Source organism: Beta vulgaris, chromosome 8 (genome assembly GCF_026745355.1).
Source record: "Beta vulgaris subsp. vulgaris cultivar EL10 chromosome 8, EL10.2, whole genome shotgun sequence".
NCBI lineage: Eukaryota > Viridiplantae > Streptophyta > Magnoliopsida > Caryophyllales > Amaranthaceae > Beta > Beta vulgaris.
This window is the reverse complement of record NC_079209.1, coordinates 56,267,813-56,285,302: the sequence shown is the minus strand read 5'-3', so window position 1 is coordinate 56,285,302 and position 17,490 is coordinate 56,267,813. Positions and strand designations below refer to the sequence as shown.

General features: G+C 32.4%; 2 protein-coding genes across 2 annotated transcripts; both read right to left on the bottom strand.

Annotated features, from left to right (window-relative positions):
* Positions 1-178: 178 nt before the first annotated feature.
* On the bottom strand, positions 179-3,498 carry LOC104902035 (peroxidase 25). The gene is made up of 4 exons (XM_010689693.4): positions 3,242-3,498; positions 2,269-2,448; positions 1,943-2,105; positions 179-810 (listed from the first exon to the last, which is right to left on the bottom strand). Exons 1-4 carry the CDS (start codon positions 3,440-3,442, stop codon positions 389-391), a joined length of 966 nt encoding a protein of 321 aa, XP_010687995.2. The 5' UTR covers positions 3,443-3,498; the 3' UTR covers positions 179-388.
* An 8,338-nt stretch (positions 3,499-11,836) lies between these two features.
* Positions 11,837-17,120, bottom strand: LOC104902034 (SPX domain-containing protein 2). Its single transcript, XM_010689692.4, has 3 exons — positions 16,497-17,120; positions 15,744-15,873; positions 11,837-12,475 (listed from the first exon to the last, which is right to left on the bottom strand). Exons 1-3 carry the CDS (start codon positions 16,785-16,787, stop codon positions 12,036-12,038), a joined length of 861 nt encoding a protein of 286 aa, XP_010687994.2. The 5' UTR covers positions 16,788-17,120; the 3' UTR covers positions 11,837-12,035.
* Positions 17,121-17,490: the final 370 nt, after the last annotated feature.

Genomic DNA, 17,490 nt, shown 5'->3' with positions numbered 1-17,490 from the left:
TTGACCGTTAATTACTCTTAATTTATGTGGATAAAAAAATAAAAAAATTAATGTTATTATAGTATTTTTCAAGACGAATCCAATGATATAACTTTTATTTATTATATTATGATAGATATTTGTGGTCAAAATAAATTTTCATAAAACGTGAATCTCTTTTATTTTTAAACGGAGGGAGTATATATAATCAAGCACTTATCAAAGTCTCATTTCTAAAATTCATGGCACGCACAAATGTGGGAGTTCCCAAGAAAAAGTTACATGGCATAAAACGAGAAATGAAAATTACTAGTACAACATGTGAGATTACAATTCGATTATCTTATGACAATTGACAAGAACTAACACTAAATTAAAGATGATACAGTGATACCAAATTTAAACTCAGTTAATTAAACTTTGAACATATGTTTCTAATCTCACCATTAGAATCAGTCTTCACACCAATGCTACCCATCTTAATCATAGCTTTAGGAAAATCAAAATTAAATCTAACACCAAACAATCCTCTAAAATTTCCAGCATAATTTTGCACAATTGCACGAGTTGCATCATCACCCAATAATCTTTGATCAGATTCCAACACAGCATTTCCATCCCTAACATTCTTAAAAAAACTTACATCAAAATTTGTTCGACTGTCTTTATCCAATGCCACTTTGGTTAAACCATTGCCATTTTTAGGACACAAAGTTTGTAGTTGTGTTAGAACTGCTTGATTTATTGAAGGGTCAGAGTTTCCTGTTGATGTGTAATTGTAAAGCCTATATTGGAAGAATCTGCAGTCTGTTTGTCCAATTGTATGTGCACCTAAAGAGGACACAAATTTGAGATAAAGATATATATATATATACATATTATTACAAAGAAATATAATTGTGAAATTTCATACTATATGGATTGTAAAACTATACTCCATGTTTGATTATTTTTGTTTGGAAAAATTATTATGAGTAGTCTATTAATCTTGACGTTGTTTTTAGATTCGTCATACTTATAACATGTCAAAAAAAAAAAGTTACACCTTTATATATTTATATTTTAGTGATATGGATTCAACTTTAAGAGTCGTGTTCATATAGTAATTCTTATATATAGTCTTAAAAGTGCAAATCGGGCTTGTGTTAATTTATAATTGCAAAAATTGACAATAGATGTCTGAACTTTGGGTAATAATTTTTAAAAGGTCTGAATTATTAATTAACCTGTGTAGGTCCTAACTTTATGGGGTCTTAACTTTTAACGGGCCTTAGTGACTTAAAACTAGGTTAATAGGTCATCACTTGTAAAACTTGGGTCACGTCAGAAGGGTTAATTGAAGGAGGGATGTAGGAACTAGGTGAGATTTAAAAACAATCTTCAGTTTTAAGTCGTCGAGGCCCGCTAAAAGTTAAGACCCCCTAAAGTTGGGACCTACACAGGTTAATCAATAGTTCAGACCTTTTAAAAATTATCACCTAAATTTCAGACCTCTATTGTCAATTTTTCTTTTATAATTATTACAAGAATAAACTCCAAAGTTGAATTTATTGTGAGTCAATCCGAAGATATATAGTGTTAGAGAATGTATTATCCTTATATAGGTAGATATAATATCCTAAATATATATTCTCTATCGTCTAGGATTAGTATAGGAAGATAAGAAATTAGAAAAATCAAATTAGTATTAAAGGTATATTGTGAAACATTTGTGGGCGGGTGGGGGGTTCTGAATTGATAGAGTATAAAATTATTCTTGAGACTCCAACCATCAGCTTAACCTTTTGGTTGAGTTGGTCATTAAACATGGTATCAAGAGCCAGCGTGACAAAAAAAGGTCACCAGTTCGAATCTCAATATTTACATTTATAATATGTCTTGGAAACTGTGCAAAAAGAAATAGGAACTATATTTTGAGACGGAGGGAGTAGTAGTTTAGGAGAAGCTAAAGACAAGATCTTACCAACAAGTGTAACAAGATCATGATCATCAAGACCTTTAGCAGCAAACTTTTGCCTTTGAGAAGCAATAGATTCTAGAGGAGAAGGCAAGTTTAAGGCATCTGATGAAGAAGACACTCTCCCATCCCTTCTTCCTAGTGGAACTCCCCAACTTGGGCCACCAGTCTATCCATTAAAATTCATGCCAAATAGTTAGGAAGACGTACACGTACTATTAGAGGTCAATCTACTAATTAATTAAGGAGACATATATATACTTATGTAGTAAGTATAATATATCATGCATATATATTTAATTTGTACTAGTATTTTTCAGTAAGTTCATTACCAAATCGACAGCATCACGAGCAGCTAAAGTTAAAATATCAGCACAAGAAACAACTCCTGGGCACATTGATTCAAGTTGTGCCTTTGCATCATCAATCACCTCGAAACCTCTTAATCCAGTGTTAGTAAAGGCAGTTCTCTCCGATGAAGACCTCGTAATCAACACAGAAGCATCACAACCCTATAGGACCATAACATATTACATATGTTACAACCTTATTACATGATCAATCCAAGTTGACTAGTGCTCTTGAAAGTAAGCTTATAATTCCTCCGTAACAGAAAGAATAATGCAACAATAATTGGGTATTATTTGTACGTGAGGTATAAAATATTCGATGTTGCATACAGTCTCTATTGCGAAAGAAGTAGTAAAACCTAAACTATTTTAGTACGAATTCCATTATTGGCACGGTTTAGTAAATATTTCTTCTCTTATAGGGCTATAGTCACTCAACAGTTTCTCATATATAAACAGGATAACTAACAAGAATTGAAGTCCACGTTTTTCTGCATGTATGTATATTATAGGCTATGTATCCAGGGACGGAACATCATGGGGACAAGCCGGAGCCTTGGCCCCAACCAACTTTTGAATTTTTCTAAAAATTAAGGTCGAAAATGTAATTTTTAAAAATTAAAATAGCCTAAATTTTTATATTTGGCCCCCTTTAAATATACAAATTACATTTTTGACCCCCTCTAAAATATTTTTCTAGTTCCGCCCTTGTATGTATAGCGACTTTATACCTTATGTAATATTTTTTTTGAAACCAATATGTTTTGCTTATACAACAACCTTTATATTCATCAATTATATTCTTAGTTTTGTCACTAGTCTTCCTCTTGAATGACACTACTATAAAAAAAAAAATATAGGAGGTTGTTCTCGTTAAACAAGCACAAAAACATGTTCCTTTATTTTGAGATATTAGTAAAACTAACTTGTGCATGAAAAAAATACAAAAACAAACCTGAACAAAACAATCATGAAAGTGGAGTCTTAACAAGCCAGGAGCAATAGTAGGATCAGAATTGAAGTGAGATTGCACAGTAGACCTTACTATGCCCTCTACTCCTGGGCAAGTTGAAGCATAAAAACTATTTCTCAGCTGAGATTTCACAGAAATAACCAGCATAAGTAAGACTGAAAAACATACAACTTTAGCTTCCATTTTTGTGTTATATTAACAAGTGAAACAAAAACCAATTCAAATCCTAAATATATAATCCCAAGCAAGTTGGGGTACATACCCAACTAATAAAACATGCTGTCTTTCACTAACTACTAAGCTTCCACTATATTATGCACTAGCTGGTGTTTACTTAAATAAATGGTACCGGTGCATGGATATGGTTATTGATGTGACTTGCTTGTATAATGTATATGGTTAATTATTGATTACTAAATGTGAAAAGGTTTAATACAAATATACAATAAGAAGTGTCTAAGCTTAGAAGGAGAATAAAATTGTATTGGTATTCCATATGAAAACATGTAGCTCTCACACGTCATATGATATCTACAATAAATATGAAAAATAGACCTAAAGAATTATAAATCCAAATGTTGGGTCTTGCTAAACAACGCCCTAAAATTTCCTAGTAACGCCCTAAATACGATATTTTTATACCGTATTTACATACTTGTATTTTTCTCTCTCCTTCCCTTTACTCACTTTCCTATTTTCTCATTTTCAGATTTCTTCATTCACTTTAGGGCATACTGTATGATTTTTCACTTAATATCATTTAAGATTGTGATGAAGTCTTCAATTACTAGTAACCTCTGCACTTTCTCCTCTACAAATCTAGTTTTTCGGATTTTGGAGTACAATCACTTTCCACCATTTTCTTTGTCTCACACAAAACAATTATTTTTTTTGGATTGTCGGTGATAATGTCAAGCTCGCCGAAAAATTGATGATGGTGGGCGGGTGGCTCCAGTGACACTGTTCATAGTTCACAATGGTGGTAAGAGAAGAAGGAGGAAGGAAACTGAGTAGAAAAGGGATATAAAAATACAGTACACTGTATACGTATTTAGGGTGTAAATAAGAAATTTTAGGGCGTTATTTAGCAAATGAATTTAACTATTTAAGTTATATAGAAGTATGTATCAGTTCATGTATACTTTTAGGAAGATACGTACAAACAAAAAACCGTTGAAATTGTAAATTTTATTTATTTATTATACATTTGCGGATTTGCTTAAAAAGAGTAATTAGATTTGTATATGAGCTTCTTTAGGCCATATGAAATATGACATGCCACTATTATCATGCATGTAAAACTAATGCAAAAGGAGAATAGTGGAGTGGAGGATAATACAAGTCGGCTTTGTTATCTTTATTTGTTTAACTTTGTATATATAACGCGTTTTTATGATACTTACTAGCATTTCATCATTCCCATCCATTTCCTTATGCGCCTTTTGTATATCCATGTTCACATGAACCTTTTTCTCTTTTTTTTGCAACAGTTCACATGAACTTTTAGTTCTCGTGTATATATATATATACATATATATATATATATATATATATATATATATATATATGAGAACGTATTGTGTCGGACTCGTCCGACCATAATTTTGGTCGGACGACTTTCAGGTGGTTCCAATGATTTTTCAGGTAGTCTTCATTTTTTTTCAGGTGGTTCCAATTTTTTTTCAGGTAGTCTTCATTTTGTTTTTAGTTAGTCTTCTTTGTTTTTCAGTGGGTTTTTGTGCTTCAGTTAGACTTACTTGGGTTTCAGTTGGTCTTTATTCTTTTTCAGGTAGTCTACATCTTTCTTCAGGTAGTCTTCATTTTGTTTCAGTTAGTCCATTATTTCTTTCAGTTGGCCCATTATTTCTTTCAGTTTGACCAACTGAAAGAAAAGAAAGTCCAACTGAAAGAAAAGAAAGTCTAACTGAAAGAAAAGAAAGTCTAACTGAAAGAAAAGAAAGTCCAACTGAAAGAAACAAAGTCTAACTGAAAGAAAAGAAAGTCTAACTGAAAGAAACAAAGTCTAACTGAAAGAAAAGAAAGTCTAACTGAAAGAAAAGAAAGTCCAACTGAAAGAAAACAAAGTCCAACTGAAAAGAAAACAAAACACTAACCTCTACTTTCTCTCACTTTCTCCTTCTTTTTCATTCCTCTTCTGCCACAAAGTCCTTGATTACTGTATCTGCGTTATACCTTGGACGCACCTGGGAGTTCTTTTGTGTATTTGGTGCATGTATTATAGTTATCTTTGCATTGCCATCTTCATATGGCTAATCAGAAGACTTTGTTTTCATATTTTCATATTGGAGAAAAGTAGGTAGCAAATGTCTTTAGACGTTTCTTTCGCAACACCTTCATATAATATCTGGGAGTATCCACGTCATCAGGACTTCTGATATGTAAACATGTGATGTCAAGGGAACGAAGAATGAGAGCCACTCGTCGGGGTAATCTCGCAAATTTCGCAATGTGAGGCATCAACATAATACCCAGCAATAATGTCGTCCACAATATAATCAACAAAGAAATTCTCCAACACTTGTACAAATCTTTCATTTTGTGTTGCAGGAGAAGCAAATTGTTTAGCTAAGAAGTACAAGTAACCCACTGTATACTTGAGAAAATGTGCGAACGACAGAGAGAAAGTTGTGAGATAGAGAATCTACCATAGTTTTGTGGAGGGAAGTCGAAACTAAAATTGTATAGTACTGGGCTCAGCCCGTCTGACGAGAATATTGGGTCAGACGGTCTGACTCAATACTTTCACTATATATATACTAGCCTTCATATGCACGCGATGCGTGCGTTAATTTCAAAATTTGTTATTCTATTAGATACTTCATTCGTACTTTATTTATGATTAAACTTAAATGTGAAAAATTCAACAGTTAGATGAATTTAGATATATTAATTCGCTAATGTAAAAAAATAAAAAGGTTGTGAGTGATTGTTAAACATTAATTTTTTGTGAATGAATATTGAACAGAAAGAACAAAAATAATGAGTTGGATTATCTAAATTAAAGAGTATCAAAGTTAGTGAATGTTCAGACTTTTCATGTGCACGTTATGTATGCCATCTTTTTTTGAGTTTGTCTTGTAAGAGACCGCCTACTTTTAAATTAAAATTAGGCAATGCTAAGCCCAATATTAAAGCCCAATAGTGACTAGGTTAATCTATTTCGGTCACTAGTTTAATCCATTTAGTTACTAGGTCTACTTTTATATTAAAATTAGACCATCTCTTTTAATAATTTTTGTCTTTTTTTATAAAGTATAAATATTTTGTCCATTTAATTTTTGATTGAAGTATTTGATGCATATACCATTTTTAAACTTGTTTTAAATGGCAAGTTGGAATGAAAATTTTTAAATGATTTGCTTTAGTAATTTTTTTCATTCCATTAATTAGATCATTAAGGATATTTTAGTCACTTCAAAAGAGGACACCACACCTCCTCCCTTGGCTTATATAATAGAGATATAGGGGCAAGATCACATGAGAATGCTCCTTACATGAGAAATGAGAATGAATCTCAACCACACGATTGGATTAGAGTTACAACACTTGTTCATTAGAGTTATACCCACCTAAAAAAAATTAGAGCCAAAAAAAAAGTTTGAATTTTGAGTTTTTATTTCTAATATACTTTTTTTTGGAGTTACATCATTTTTTCATTAGAGTTACATCACTTATTCATAAGAGTTATCAAAAATTATTAAAAGAGACGGTCTAATTTTAATATAAAAGTAGACCTAGTAACTAAATAGATTAAACTAGTGACCGAAATAAATTAACCTAGTAACTATTGGGCTTCAATATTGGGCTTAGCATTGCCTAATTTTAATTTAAAAGTAGGCGGTCTCTTACAAGACAAACTCAAGAGTTATAGCGCATAAATATCATTCTCATTTCTCATGTAAGTATGCATTCTCATATGAACTCACTTCTATATATATATATATATATATATATATATATATATATATATATATATATATATATATATATATATATATATATATATATATATATATATATATATATATATATATATATATATATATATATATATATATAGGGGTGGGATCTGCTGAAAACAGCTCTTAAGCTGAAAACTGAAAACAAGGGTAACTTTTAACCCCTTTAGGGTAACTTTTAACACTTTTAGGGCAACTTTTTCCAGTTTTGGGGTAACTTTATTATATTAAGGGTAGTTCTATATATTTCAAGGATAACTTTATTTATTATAAGAGTAACTATTATCATTTTTAGGGTAACTTTTATCATTTTTAGGGTAACTTTCAGCAATTTTAGGGTAATTTTATATATATTTCAAGGGTAACTTTTAGCACTTTTAGGGTAACTTTATATGCTATAAGAGTAACTTCTTCCACTTCTAAGGTAACTATAAAAAAAATCAAAACAACAATATATAACTCGATTTATCAACACTTGCAATAACATTCAACGAATTTCGCAACACTCATCAAAACACATAACTCTCAAACCAGAGAAATTTAATCAAAACAGAGATAATTCTTCGTTTGAGAAGAGTACGGAGTTAGTTGCAATTATATAGAACGGAGGAAGTGTATGAACACACAAAATTCCAGATATAATTTACCAACTAATTAGTTTAGTATTACCCTATCATCACATTACAACAATCAACAAAAATAAAAATTAAGTACAAACCAGAACCAGAATCAATCAGCAACCACCAAATTGGCAAATTCAACAAAATCAAAACTGAATATACATATAAAAGTGTAGAAAAGTGATACTTTGTCTCTCTTCAAAGACAAAGCAGCTTTGCCAGTCTTAAGCTTAGTAGACTTAGGCAAAGTGACAACACCACCACCACTTTCTCTCTCCTCTTCCTCAGTCTCAGCAAACTCAACTTCAGCAGCAACAACAACATGTAAAGAACCAAACTTTGGTTGTTTCTAGGAATTTACATCAACCCATTTCAGACATTTTCTTTCTCTTTGATTCAGAGTTAATGGGTATAAAGAAGAATTGAGAAAGAAGGGTTTATGGGTTCAAAAAACAAGAATTTGTGAATTGAAGTAAATATTCGAAAAACATTTGACATTACCTCCTTTGTCTTTGGCGGCATTCCAAGATAGGAGAGAGAAAATTAAGCTTCAAATTGAGGAGAGAAATTAAAAGCAGCAAATTAGTTGCGAATATAGAAGCTCAAGCTCGTCAAACTGAAGCGAGAGGAGACGAGAGAGAATTTCATTAGAAGCTCCTGATCCGACGCCATTGTTGACGCCATTGAGTTATATTTGTGAGAAAGGATTTGAATGGAGAGGTCAGATATGGAAGTTGAATGAGGAGAGAGAAAATCGCCGGTGAGATTGGATGGAGAGAGAAAATCGCCGGTGAGATTGGATGGGGTAAGAGAGAGAAAGGATTTGCATGGAGAGGTAAGATTTGAATGGAGAGGTAGAAATGAGGGTGAGAGGTACAAATCGCCAATGACCCAGATAAGGAGAATGAAAGATCTGACGGTTAATAAAACCAAGCGAAATCGGACGGTCAAGATTTGATGTTTTCAGTTTTCAGCCTAAAAGTGGTTTTCACAAGATCCACTTCCTATATATATATATATATATATATATATATATATATATATTCTACAAATTACAGAGTTTGTCTCATATCAGAGCCAACAATTTTTCTGAGATCATTTTGGTGAGGGATTATCTAGTGGTTAGAGCTTTCCTTCCGATTTCAAGAGGTCTTGGGATTGATTCTCACCCTTAGGCCTTAGCACGTTGGAATTTCCTCTATTCCCGTAACTTGTCAAGATTTCTCCTTACCTAATTAAAAAAAAAAATCTCAGGTCACTTAGTTTATTTATTTTTGAAATTTTTAGACAATTAATTTAATTATAATGGCGACACAAACTGAAAATTGCACTAATTTAGATTGGTAAAAGTAAGAAACAAGACTTCTTTTTTATTGTATTATATATATTAAACTAGTTTTGAAGCCCGTGCGTTGCACGGGTTGTTTTTTATATTATTTTTTTTATAATTTTTTGTTAACATTATTGATTTTGTGTTACTGTAAAATGAGATTTTTCAACACGATTTTATTTACATATTTCATCTGTTAATTATCTATTTGGACCAATCAACCTTATGTAAAAAAAAACAACTATAATTGTCAATCTTACCTTTACTTTATGTTAATAAAATCATCATTAATTATTCATCAAATTGCCTCATAAAGTTGCGCTTACTTTATTAATGATTTACTTATCCCTAGACTTGTTAATTAAAGGAGTACCTCTATGCTAAACTACACATTTTTTTCATTTTCTTAAAAATCATGCCCAAACCCATTATTGTAGTAGAAAAAGAATTGATAAAATATTTGTCATTATACCCTTATTTTTAGATTATCTTTAATATCTATAATTATCTATTAATAGAGTTTATAAAAAGTTGATATAAAGTTAGTATTGCAATGGTTGTTTCCATCTCTAATAAGTGAAGGCATGTTGACCGGTATTGTCAACTAACATATCAGAGTATATCAGTATATCACTATAATAAAAGTTCAAAAATAAAATAAAGTAGATATTGAATGGCTACAAATGCAAAGAAGCTGTCATTGAAAATGTTGGCTACTTTAGTAGATTTGCAGCAGTTCATTAGATGTTATCGTATGGTTTAGGCAAATCTCAAGAATCAGGTTTTTTTATTTTATTTTGTGATTTTATAGGTGAATCATAGTCGTAGAGTGAATATACGGTAGAGTAGTACTTATAATAGATTCCGAGTTATAATAGATTCCTAAAAGAATTTTTTTTTTGGTTTTTATCATCTCTAAAACTCTAAATTTTATTATCTCTAAATTAATAAAGGTTTTTTTATTTTATTTTGTGATTTTATATGTGAATCATAGTCGTAGAGTGAATATATAGTAGAGTAGTACTTATAATAGATTCCTAGTTATAATAGATCCCTAAAAGATAATTTTTTTTGGTTTTTATTATCTCTAAAACTCTAAATTTTATTATCTCTAAATTAATAAGATGACGTGGCAATCCTAGGTGGCGCGCTCTATGCTCCCGAAAAGTTCCTCTTTTATATATATATATTGATTAGATTTTTTGTATGATGATGTGATATGATTAGAAAACCACACTAAGTCATTATAATTTATAAATCCTCCTAATCTTTTTCTGCTCGATAAATTAATTGGACCAATACAACATCCCATTACAAGCCTACTAATATTAATAAGCTTAGCATGTAGTACTGTCAATAACCCAGTTGGAAGTTTGGAACGTGTCTCACGGTTAACTAATAATAATAGTGCGACATGTCATGTATAAGATTGTGTGATATTAGATAGCATTACGGTTTTTTCAAAATATTAGCACCATCAAATAATAAAGATCACTTAAGAGACGTCTTAACATGGTTATATATCAGTGCTTATTGACTGACATACAAAAATGAACGAAAAGTGAAGTGAAATAAATAAATTTTATTGAAATAAACACAAGTATGTAAATAAATTTATGTAAAAGCTAACAAACGTTTCTGGCCCGTTAGATAATATAACTAAAAACAGAAATATTAAATGAATCTAGACATTAATTATACTGATTGACACGTGATTTTGAAATGCATTTTAAAATTTATATTATTTCAGAAAATATATTTAGTATTTATCTAATGTTCTGGAGTATTTATTAGCAAGATTTATATATTTAATAAAAAGGTAAATAATGTGATGTGAACACAACCACAATGGCATCATTGAGCTCGTAGCCTTTATTTGTTGGTCCTACTACGAAGAGTTTCCCACCACTTTCGGTGAGTGGACTAATCTCCTGCGAGAGTTTGCATGGGTACCTCAAAAGATAGCATCCTTTCCAGTTGAGATCTTTTACATATCCAAGACTCGAACCCGAGATCTTGATTAAGAAGTGAAAGACCCTTAACCACTTACGAGTCACGCCAACCCCAGTTGGTAGCTCGTAGCCTTTATAGTTGGGCTAAAAAGCCTTTAGAATAATATTTGCCTTATTTGGCTTCGCAATTTGTATGCTGTAAACCACGACTACAAAACCGCGACGTTTTATACTGTACACCTGTACTAGGTCCATGTCTTTCTATTTATTCAGAGAAGAATAGCCCAGTGGGCTGAGCCCACCCATACTAGCCTGCCTACCAAGTCAGTCAGGCCACGCCAGTCCAGCACTGCATGGACCAATCTTGTGATCTTGTCTAGTGAGTTTGGGCCAAACTAGAATGGACAAGTACAACTCTGGCTCCCTGGCCCAGATTGCTTCATGGGTCGTTCACAGCTCACCCATACTAGCTCATCTCTTGAACCAACCCGGCCCATTAGCCACGGAACCATTTCTAATTTGGAAGAAAATAATCATAGGAAAGAATAACATTGAAGTTTTGTAAGAACAAACTCCATATACATTGAAGTTTTGTAAGAACAAACTCCATATACACCACATCTTCGTCAGACATGTTTTATCTAATTATGTGACTTTTCAACAGCTATTAAAAAGGTGTGAAACTCGAACTAATATGCCAAAACATAAACTTTATCATACAGCGCATAAATTCATGCTCGTAGTAACGGTAGTATACCTGATAGTGGTAATTAAGTAAGTTTTAAAGAGTAATACATCTCGTGTTAGTATCTAAAGAATTACATGAAAAAGTTTACACAAAGGAGACCAGAGTTCACGTCTCTTTCCCTAGTCCCCTCAACAAACAAGTACTGATTATTTAGCTACTTGCTCAAGAACAGGTATCTTCTTCCATGTCTCTTGTTGAAGGGGAGGCAACGAAAACATGCTTACGGTTGAGCTTTTGCTTCTAATTTCTTTCAAAGCTCTTAATGCCGATATAGTGCTCTTCATATAGAGGCTCTCCATATACTCGATCTCTGCAAGTTCCTTGGGACATTTAAGCAGACCATTAGTGTTGGCCGTGGTACTGGTTGTAGTACAGTCGCAAGTTTCATCAACCTCATGGGATGAAGGAGCAGTTGTTGGCTCGTCATTAGTGGGAAAGAGAAGGTCAAGCATTCGTTCACACTCTTTAACGAGCTTGTAAAGTAGGTCGGTTGTGAAGAAAGGCTGTTGTAAGACCCTCTGAATAAAGGGTAAGCGTATGAGAGCCCCGGTTCTTTTGTCATACTTCTTGAGAATTTTTACCAGACCTGTAACAGAAAAAAAAGGTTCAGATTTAACAGAGGAAACATAAGCTTTCATACGGGGTACATTAACCATATAATATTAAGTCACTAGAAATAGCCAATACTGCAGTTTAAGCGCACATGCTAAACCTTAGAGTAAGATTTGCTTATTTTCCACGAATAGAAGCATCTACACAATCTATAATTCTGTTTTGACTTGACTTGAAGACATTTCCAGTTAACTACATGTCAATTTCTACACTTAAGATTGGCATGAGCATTGGTCAACACTCAGGAACTTCATCAAAAGAGAGTGGTATGTTGATAATGTAGTTAACTCAAGTATCACACAAAGCTGTCCATGTAAGATGAGAGGAGACTGTATCTCGTTTAAAGACAGCATAGTAGAGAACTACTAAATATCTCCCTGATGTATTTTGTTCTGGGTCCAAACTCCAAAGGTATTCATTAAGCCTACAGAGGGCGAGGAAAGAAACTCCAAGTTTACCATAATGATGTCGAAAACATAAAAATTTCCCCCATATTATCCCCTAACCTCCCCAAAATACCACCAATTTGTCCTTAGGATTCCATAAATACTCCTTAATGAACTCTAAAGCCTAGTATTTCAAAGAGCAAGTCATTGCTTGAAACAAGATGTAAGAAAGATTCATAAAGCAGCTCATGATCTTATCTCCTAGCTTTGTGTGCTTCGTGCTTCCAGTAACCCCCTTCCACATCAACTAAGGCCAGGAACAGCTCAGGTTATGTAGAGACATCGAGAGAATAATACACACAAAAGCCATACAAGGTCACCATACCCTTGAAACTCTCTTTCCAGACAAATCTTTACAATAGAAAATGGCTACATTTTAGATAACTAGGCTTCAAAAAGATGGGTTTGTGGGACCAGTTTAGTAAATTACACTTGTTACGGGGACCACCACTCTTAATTTTTGTTAGTGTACTACATTACAATTTGGTCATCAAGAGTTGCCCTTTTCTAATAATGGATTTGAATTCAGATCAGGGTGTCCAACCTGGATTCAGAAAAACATCCAACAGCCAACCCTTACGTAAAGGCAGAGCAGAGTTACAGGGTATTGTTTTAGCAATGGTGGTAGATTAGGACAATTTCATCACAAAATTTGATATACAAGGATTTGAAGTGAGATGACTGCACAGACGGACTATGCAAACATCCACAGTTCAGCTCATACAGTCGTACATGACGAGATGACACGAGTTTCAAGCAATGTATCTCATTATTGAAGATATAATAGTCCAAGCTTAATTAATCCAACTTTACATGTTCTAAGCTATTTTAAGCTACATGCCTGATTCCCCTTGAAAAAGGGAAAAGAGTAACCTACCAATGTTTTATCTTTTAAAGTTCAAGTATCAGGCTTGTCAATTAACTACCAACTTTTTTAGACGCAAAAAAGAAGAAAAAGTTGCTTTGGTACATAGCTTCCTTTATTCCTCGAGTTCTTTTCCTCTTTTGTGAGGTTTATTCTATCATCTGAGCTGCACATCAAATGTGAGGTACTAACACGACTTAAAGGTCTAACCATTATCTAGTCCAACCAAAGCATCCATGATACGAATGTGACTTTCACAGAATATTACAGGCATGCACAGAGTTCCTTGAACACTTTCAATTTATCCTAAAATATATCTTTCAAACATATTTTATTGCTTAAATTCAATACTTCTTTAACAATCTTTGAAGTATAGTCAATAACAAAAAAATGGGTCAACAGTGTCTCACTGCTCACATTCTCTTTCCCTTGAAGTTCTAGCATTAACTAGTTCAAAAACAATTAGAAACAAAGGAAAAAGGTATAGTACTTTTTCTCAAAATAAGTATCTTTAAAAAAAAAATACCAGTATAACAGGGACCGCATTATTCTGGCTTGACTAGAATCAACTTTAAACACAACTGAATGGAAAAGTTCAAAGAACTCTGAATCATAACAATATATATCTACGTAGATGTTTCTATATTAATTCAAAACACGAATGTAATACGTGTAAGAAAATTGAGACTGAATCTAATTTAATGACATTTCAATTTTACAAAATTTTAATTTAACAATCTTTGAAGTATAGTCAATAACAAAAAAATGGGTCAACAGTGTCTCACTGCTCACATTCTATTTCCCTTGAAGTTCTAGCATTAACTAGTTCAAAACAATTAGAAAGAAAGGAAAAAGGTATAGTACTTTTTCTCAAAATAAAGTATCTTTAAAATAAATACCGGTAAAACAGGGACCACATTATTCTGACTTGACTAGAATCAACTTTAAACACAACTGAATGGAAAAGTTCAAAGAACTCTGAATCATAACACCATATATGTACGTAGATGTTTCTATTTTAATTTAAAACACGAATGTAATACGTGTAAGAAAATTGAGACTGAATCGAATCTAATGACATTTCAATTTTACAAAATTTTAAAACAATATATGCTTAGGTTTTTCTGATTCTATTATATATTGGAAGACACGTCAAACACTTAATCATAGTCACCTAAGAAAGTACCACAACAAATAAAAAATAACGAGTTTTCTCTTCTCACTTTGACTCATTAACACATGAGACAACTTTACCATCTAAGAAATATCCTCAACCAAAAAAAAAAAGAACCATTCAATCAATAAACATGCAAAATTCGACCTAATCACTATTCTCATCTTCCTTTTATGTATCCATCAAACTAGTGAAAAAGAAAAGCAAATGTAACTTTCATCCAATTAACCAATACATTTACCCAACTAGTGCACACAACTGACACAAGATGGCTTTCATTCACCACATAAAAGAAGCTACTATTGTCAAAAACAACTACGTAATTTCTCTTGGTCGTCATTTCGACTTTCAAGTACCCAATATTAAAGGACCATATTCCATATGCCTATGGATATCCAAGCAAGAAAGGGACAACTCTTACCACTTGACTTCCACATTCAACACTTACCCAATTTATTCGTTCTTAGCTAAAGAGGAAAATTCTTGCAAAATAAAGCATCAATCAAAAAGCTTCCTTAAATAGTGTTCCCAGCAAACTTCAATTGGCGCACATCTTGATTTCTTATTATTTGAACTAAATTTACAACGTTATTAGCAGGAAATATAGAGATGGAAACTGGAAACTGCAACTATCATCCAGCTACTAAACCATTATCTTTAGCAAACTTGTACTCCTTTTCTTTTCGTTCTTCATTTTGTTAATTACAAATTACAATATTACTAGCATGAAATTAAGTTATTAAGAGATGGAAAGTACCTGTATAGTTGAGAGCACTGTAATTTTCCAACAAAACCATCTCTCCATGAAAATCCACAATCTCCTTGCTAATTTTGAGCATCTCTTCATAATTACAAGCATTTGTCTTTGCCACTCTATCTTGTAACTCCTACACTCGACCAATAAACACAAACTAAGTACCAACTTCAATTTCTCCAAATACTTTCATAAGTATTTAACTAAAGTCATACTAATTTAAACTTCATCCTTATTAAGCAAGAGTTACAATATTCATTATTGATCAAACTCAGATTAGCTAACATAGAGCACCAATAATAGGTTGACAGCTGGCAAGGAAAGAACCTTCACAGTAAAGATAGAATCTGGCATAACGGTCCCTAAACTGTGGGACCTACTGTCTGATATCAACCAAGAGGTACTAATAATCACAAAACGACATTTCATACCACTTGAAACGACGGAAAAGAAAGGATATTCCACAAAAAGGTTAAATCAATCACAATACGCAGAAAATCCCCAAAAGTTACAGCTCACAGACCTTCATCTTACGCGAAGAATCGGAAATTTCGCAAACTATTAACACATCAATTATCAAACAGTAAAAACGCCGTAGTTTCAAGCAAAAATTGCAACAAAATTCTTCGTTTCACTCTAAATACACAAAATCAACAACTCAAAAACCTAAAATTCAAACAAACTTCAACTTAAATAATCTCAATTTCGCTGAATTCACCATAACTAAATCAGAAAATCACGAATATGAATTTATACCTTTAATCTGATGATATACTCTTCCTCTTTCTCAACGAAAAACGTATTAAATTTCTCAAGTTCATCTTCCAACAACGTGAGAAAATCAACCTCTTCCTTCGTCATACCTTCCTCACCGTCGATCCTCTGTCGCTTAATCGGACGGTCATTATTACTCTCCTCGCCGCCATTGTTGCTCTTCGGAACAATCAACTTCAATTTTTTCTTCAAATCTTTGTACGACAAAAACTTATCTCGCCATTCCGGCAAAGTTTCTTCGATCTGATTGCTCAAACTCTTCCCAAACTTCATCGATCAATCACACAAAAAACCTAAAAAATTCGCAGAAAAATTCAAGAGGAGAGAGAAAATTCAGGAATATTTTCAATCTTTTTTAGGAGAGAGAAAATGAAAATTATAAGGTTAAGCAAAAGTGAAGATGAAAGTGGTAGAGAAAGAAGAAAGATTAAATGGAGGAGAGTAATATAAATGAGATGAAGATAGGCGGAGAAGAATAGAATATTCGAAATTGTTTCGTCCGAATATCCTTTATTTTTAATTAATATTGATGTGGTAGAAGTATATTTCTTGGTTTAATTCCATTCTTGTAAAAATATATAAAATATAGTTGGCATAATGTAAAAAAAAAAAAAAAAAAAAAGTGGCTTTTGTGAGATGGCTTAAGGTGTTGTTTGGCTCACTAGACTTGAATTTAGGGGTTAGTTTAGTTAGTTGGAATAGTGGTGTGATTTTTATCAATGGGAATATGCTTTTTGGTGTTATGGTATCTCCTTCTTCTATAGTTATAATAAGGTTATAATTTGCTTAATTAAGGGATTCTTGTCTTCAAATCTTGGCAAGGTTGTATAATATTAAAAAGTAGTGTTAAGAGTGTGAGTATATTTGTATGTGTGATCTGTTGTCATTTTAGTGTGAGTAGTATGTTTGAACGCTTTTTAATGTAGTGAATAGAATATCCTGTGAAAAATGTCATTTATTAATTAAATAAGGGACG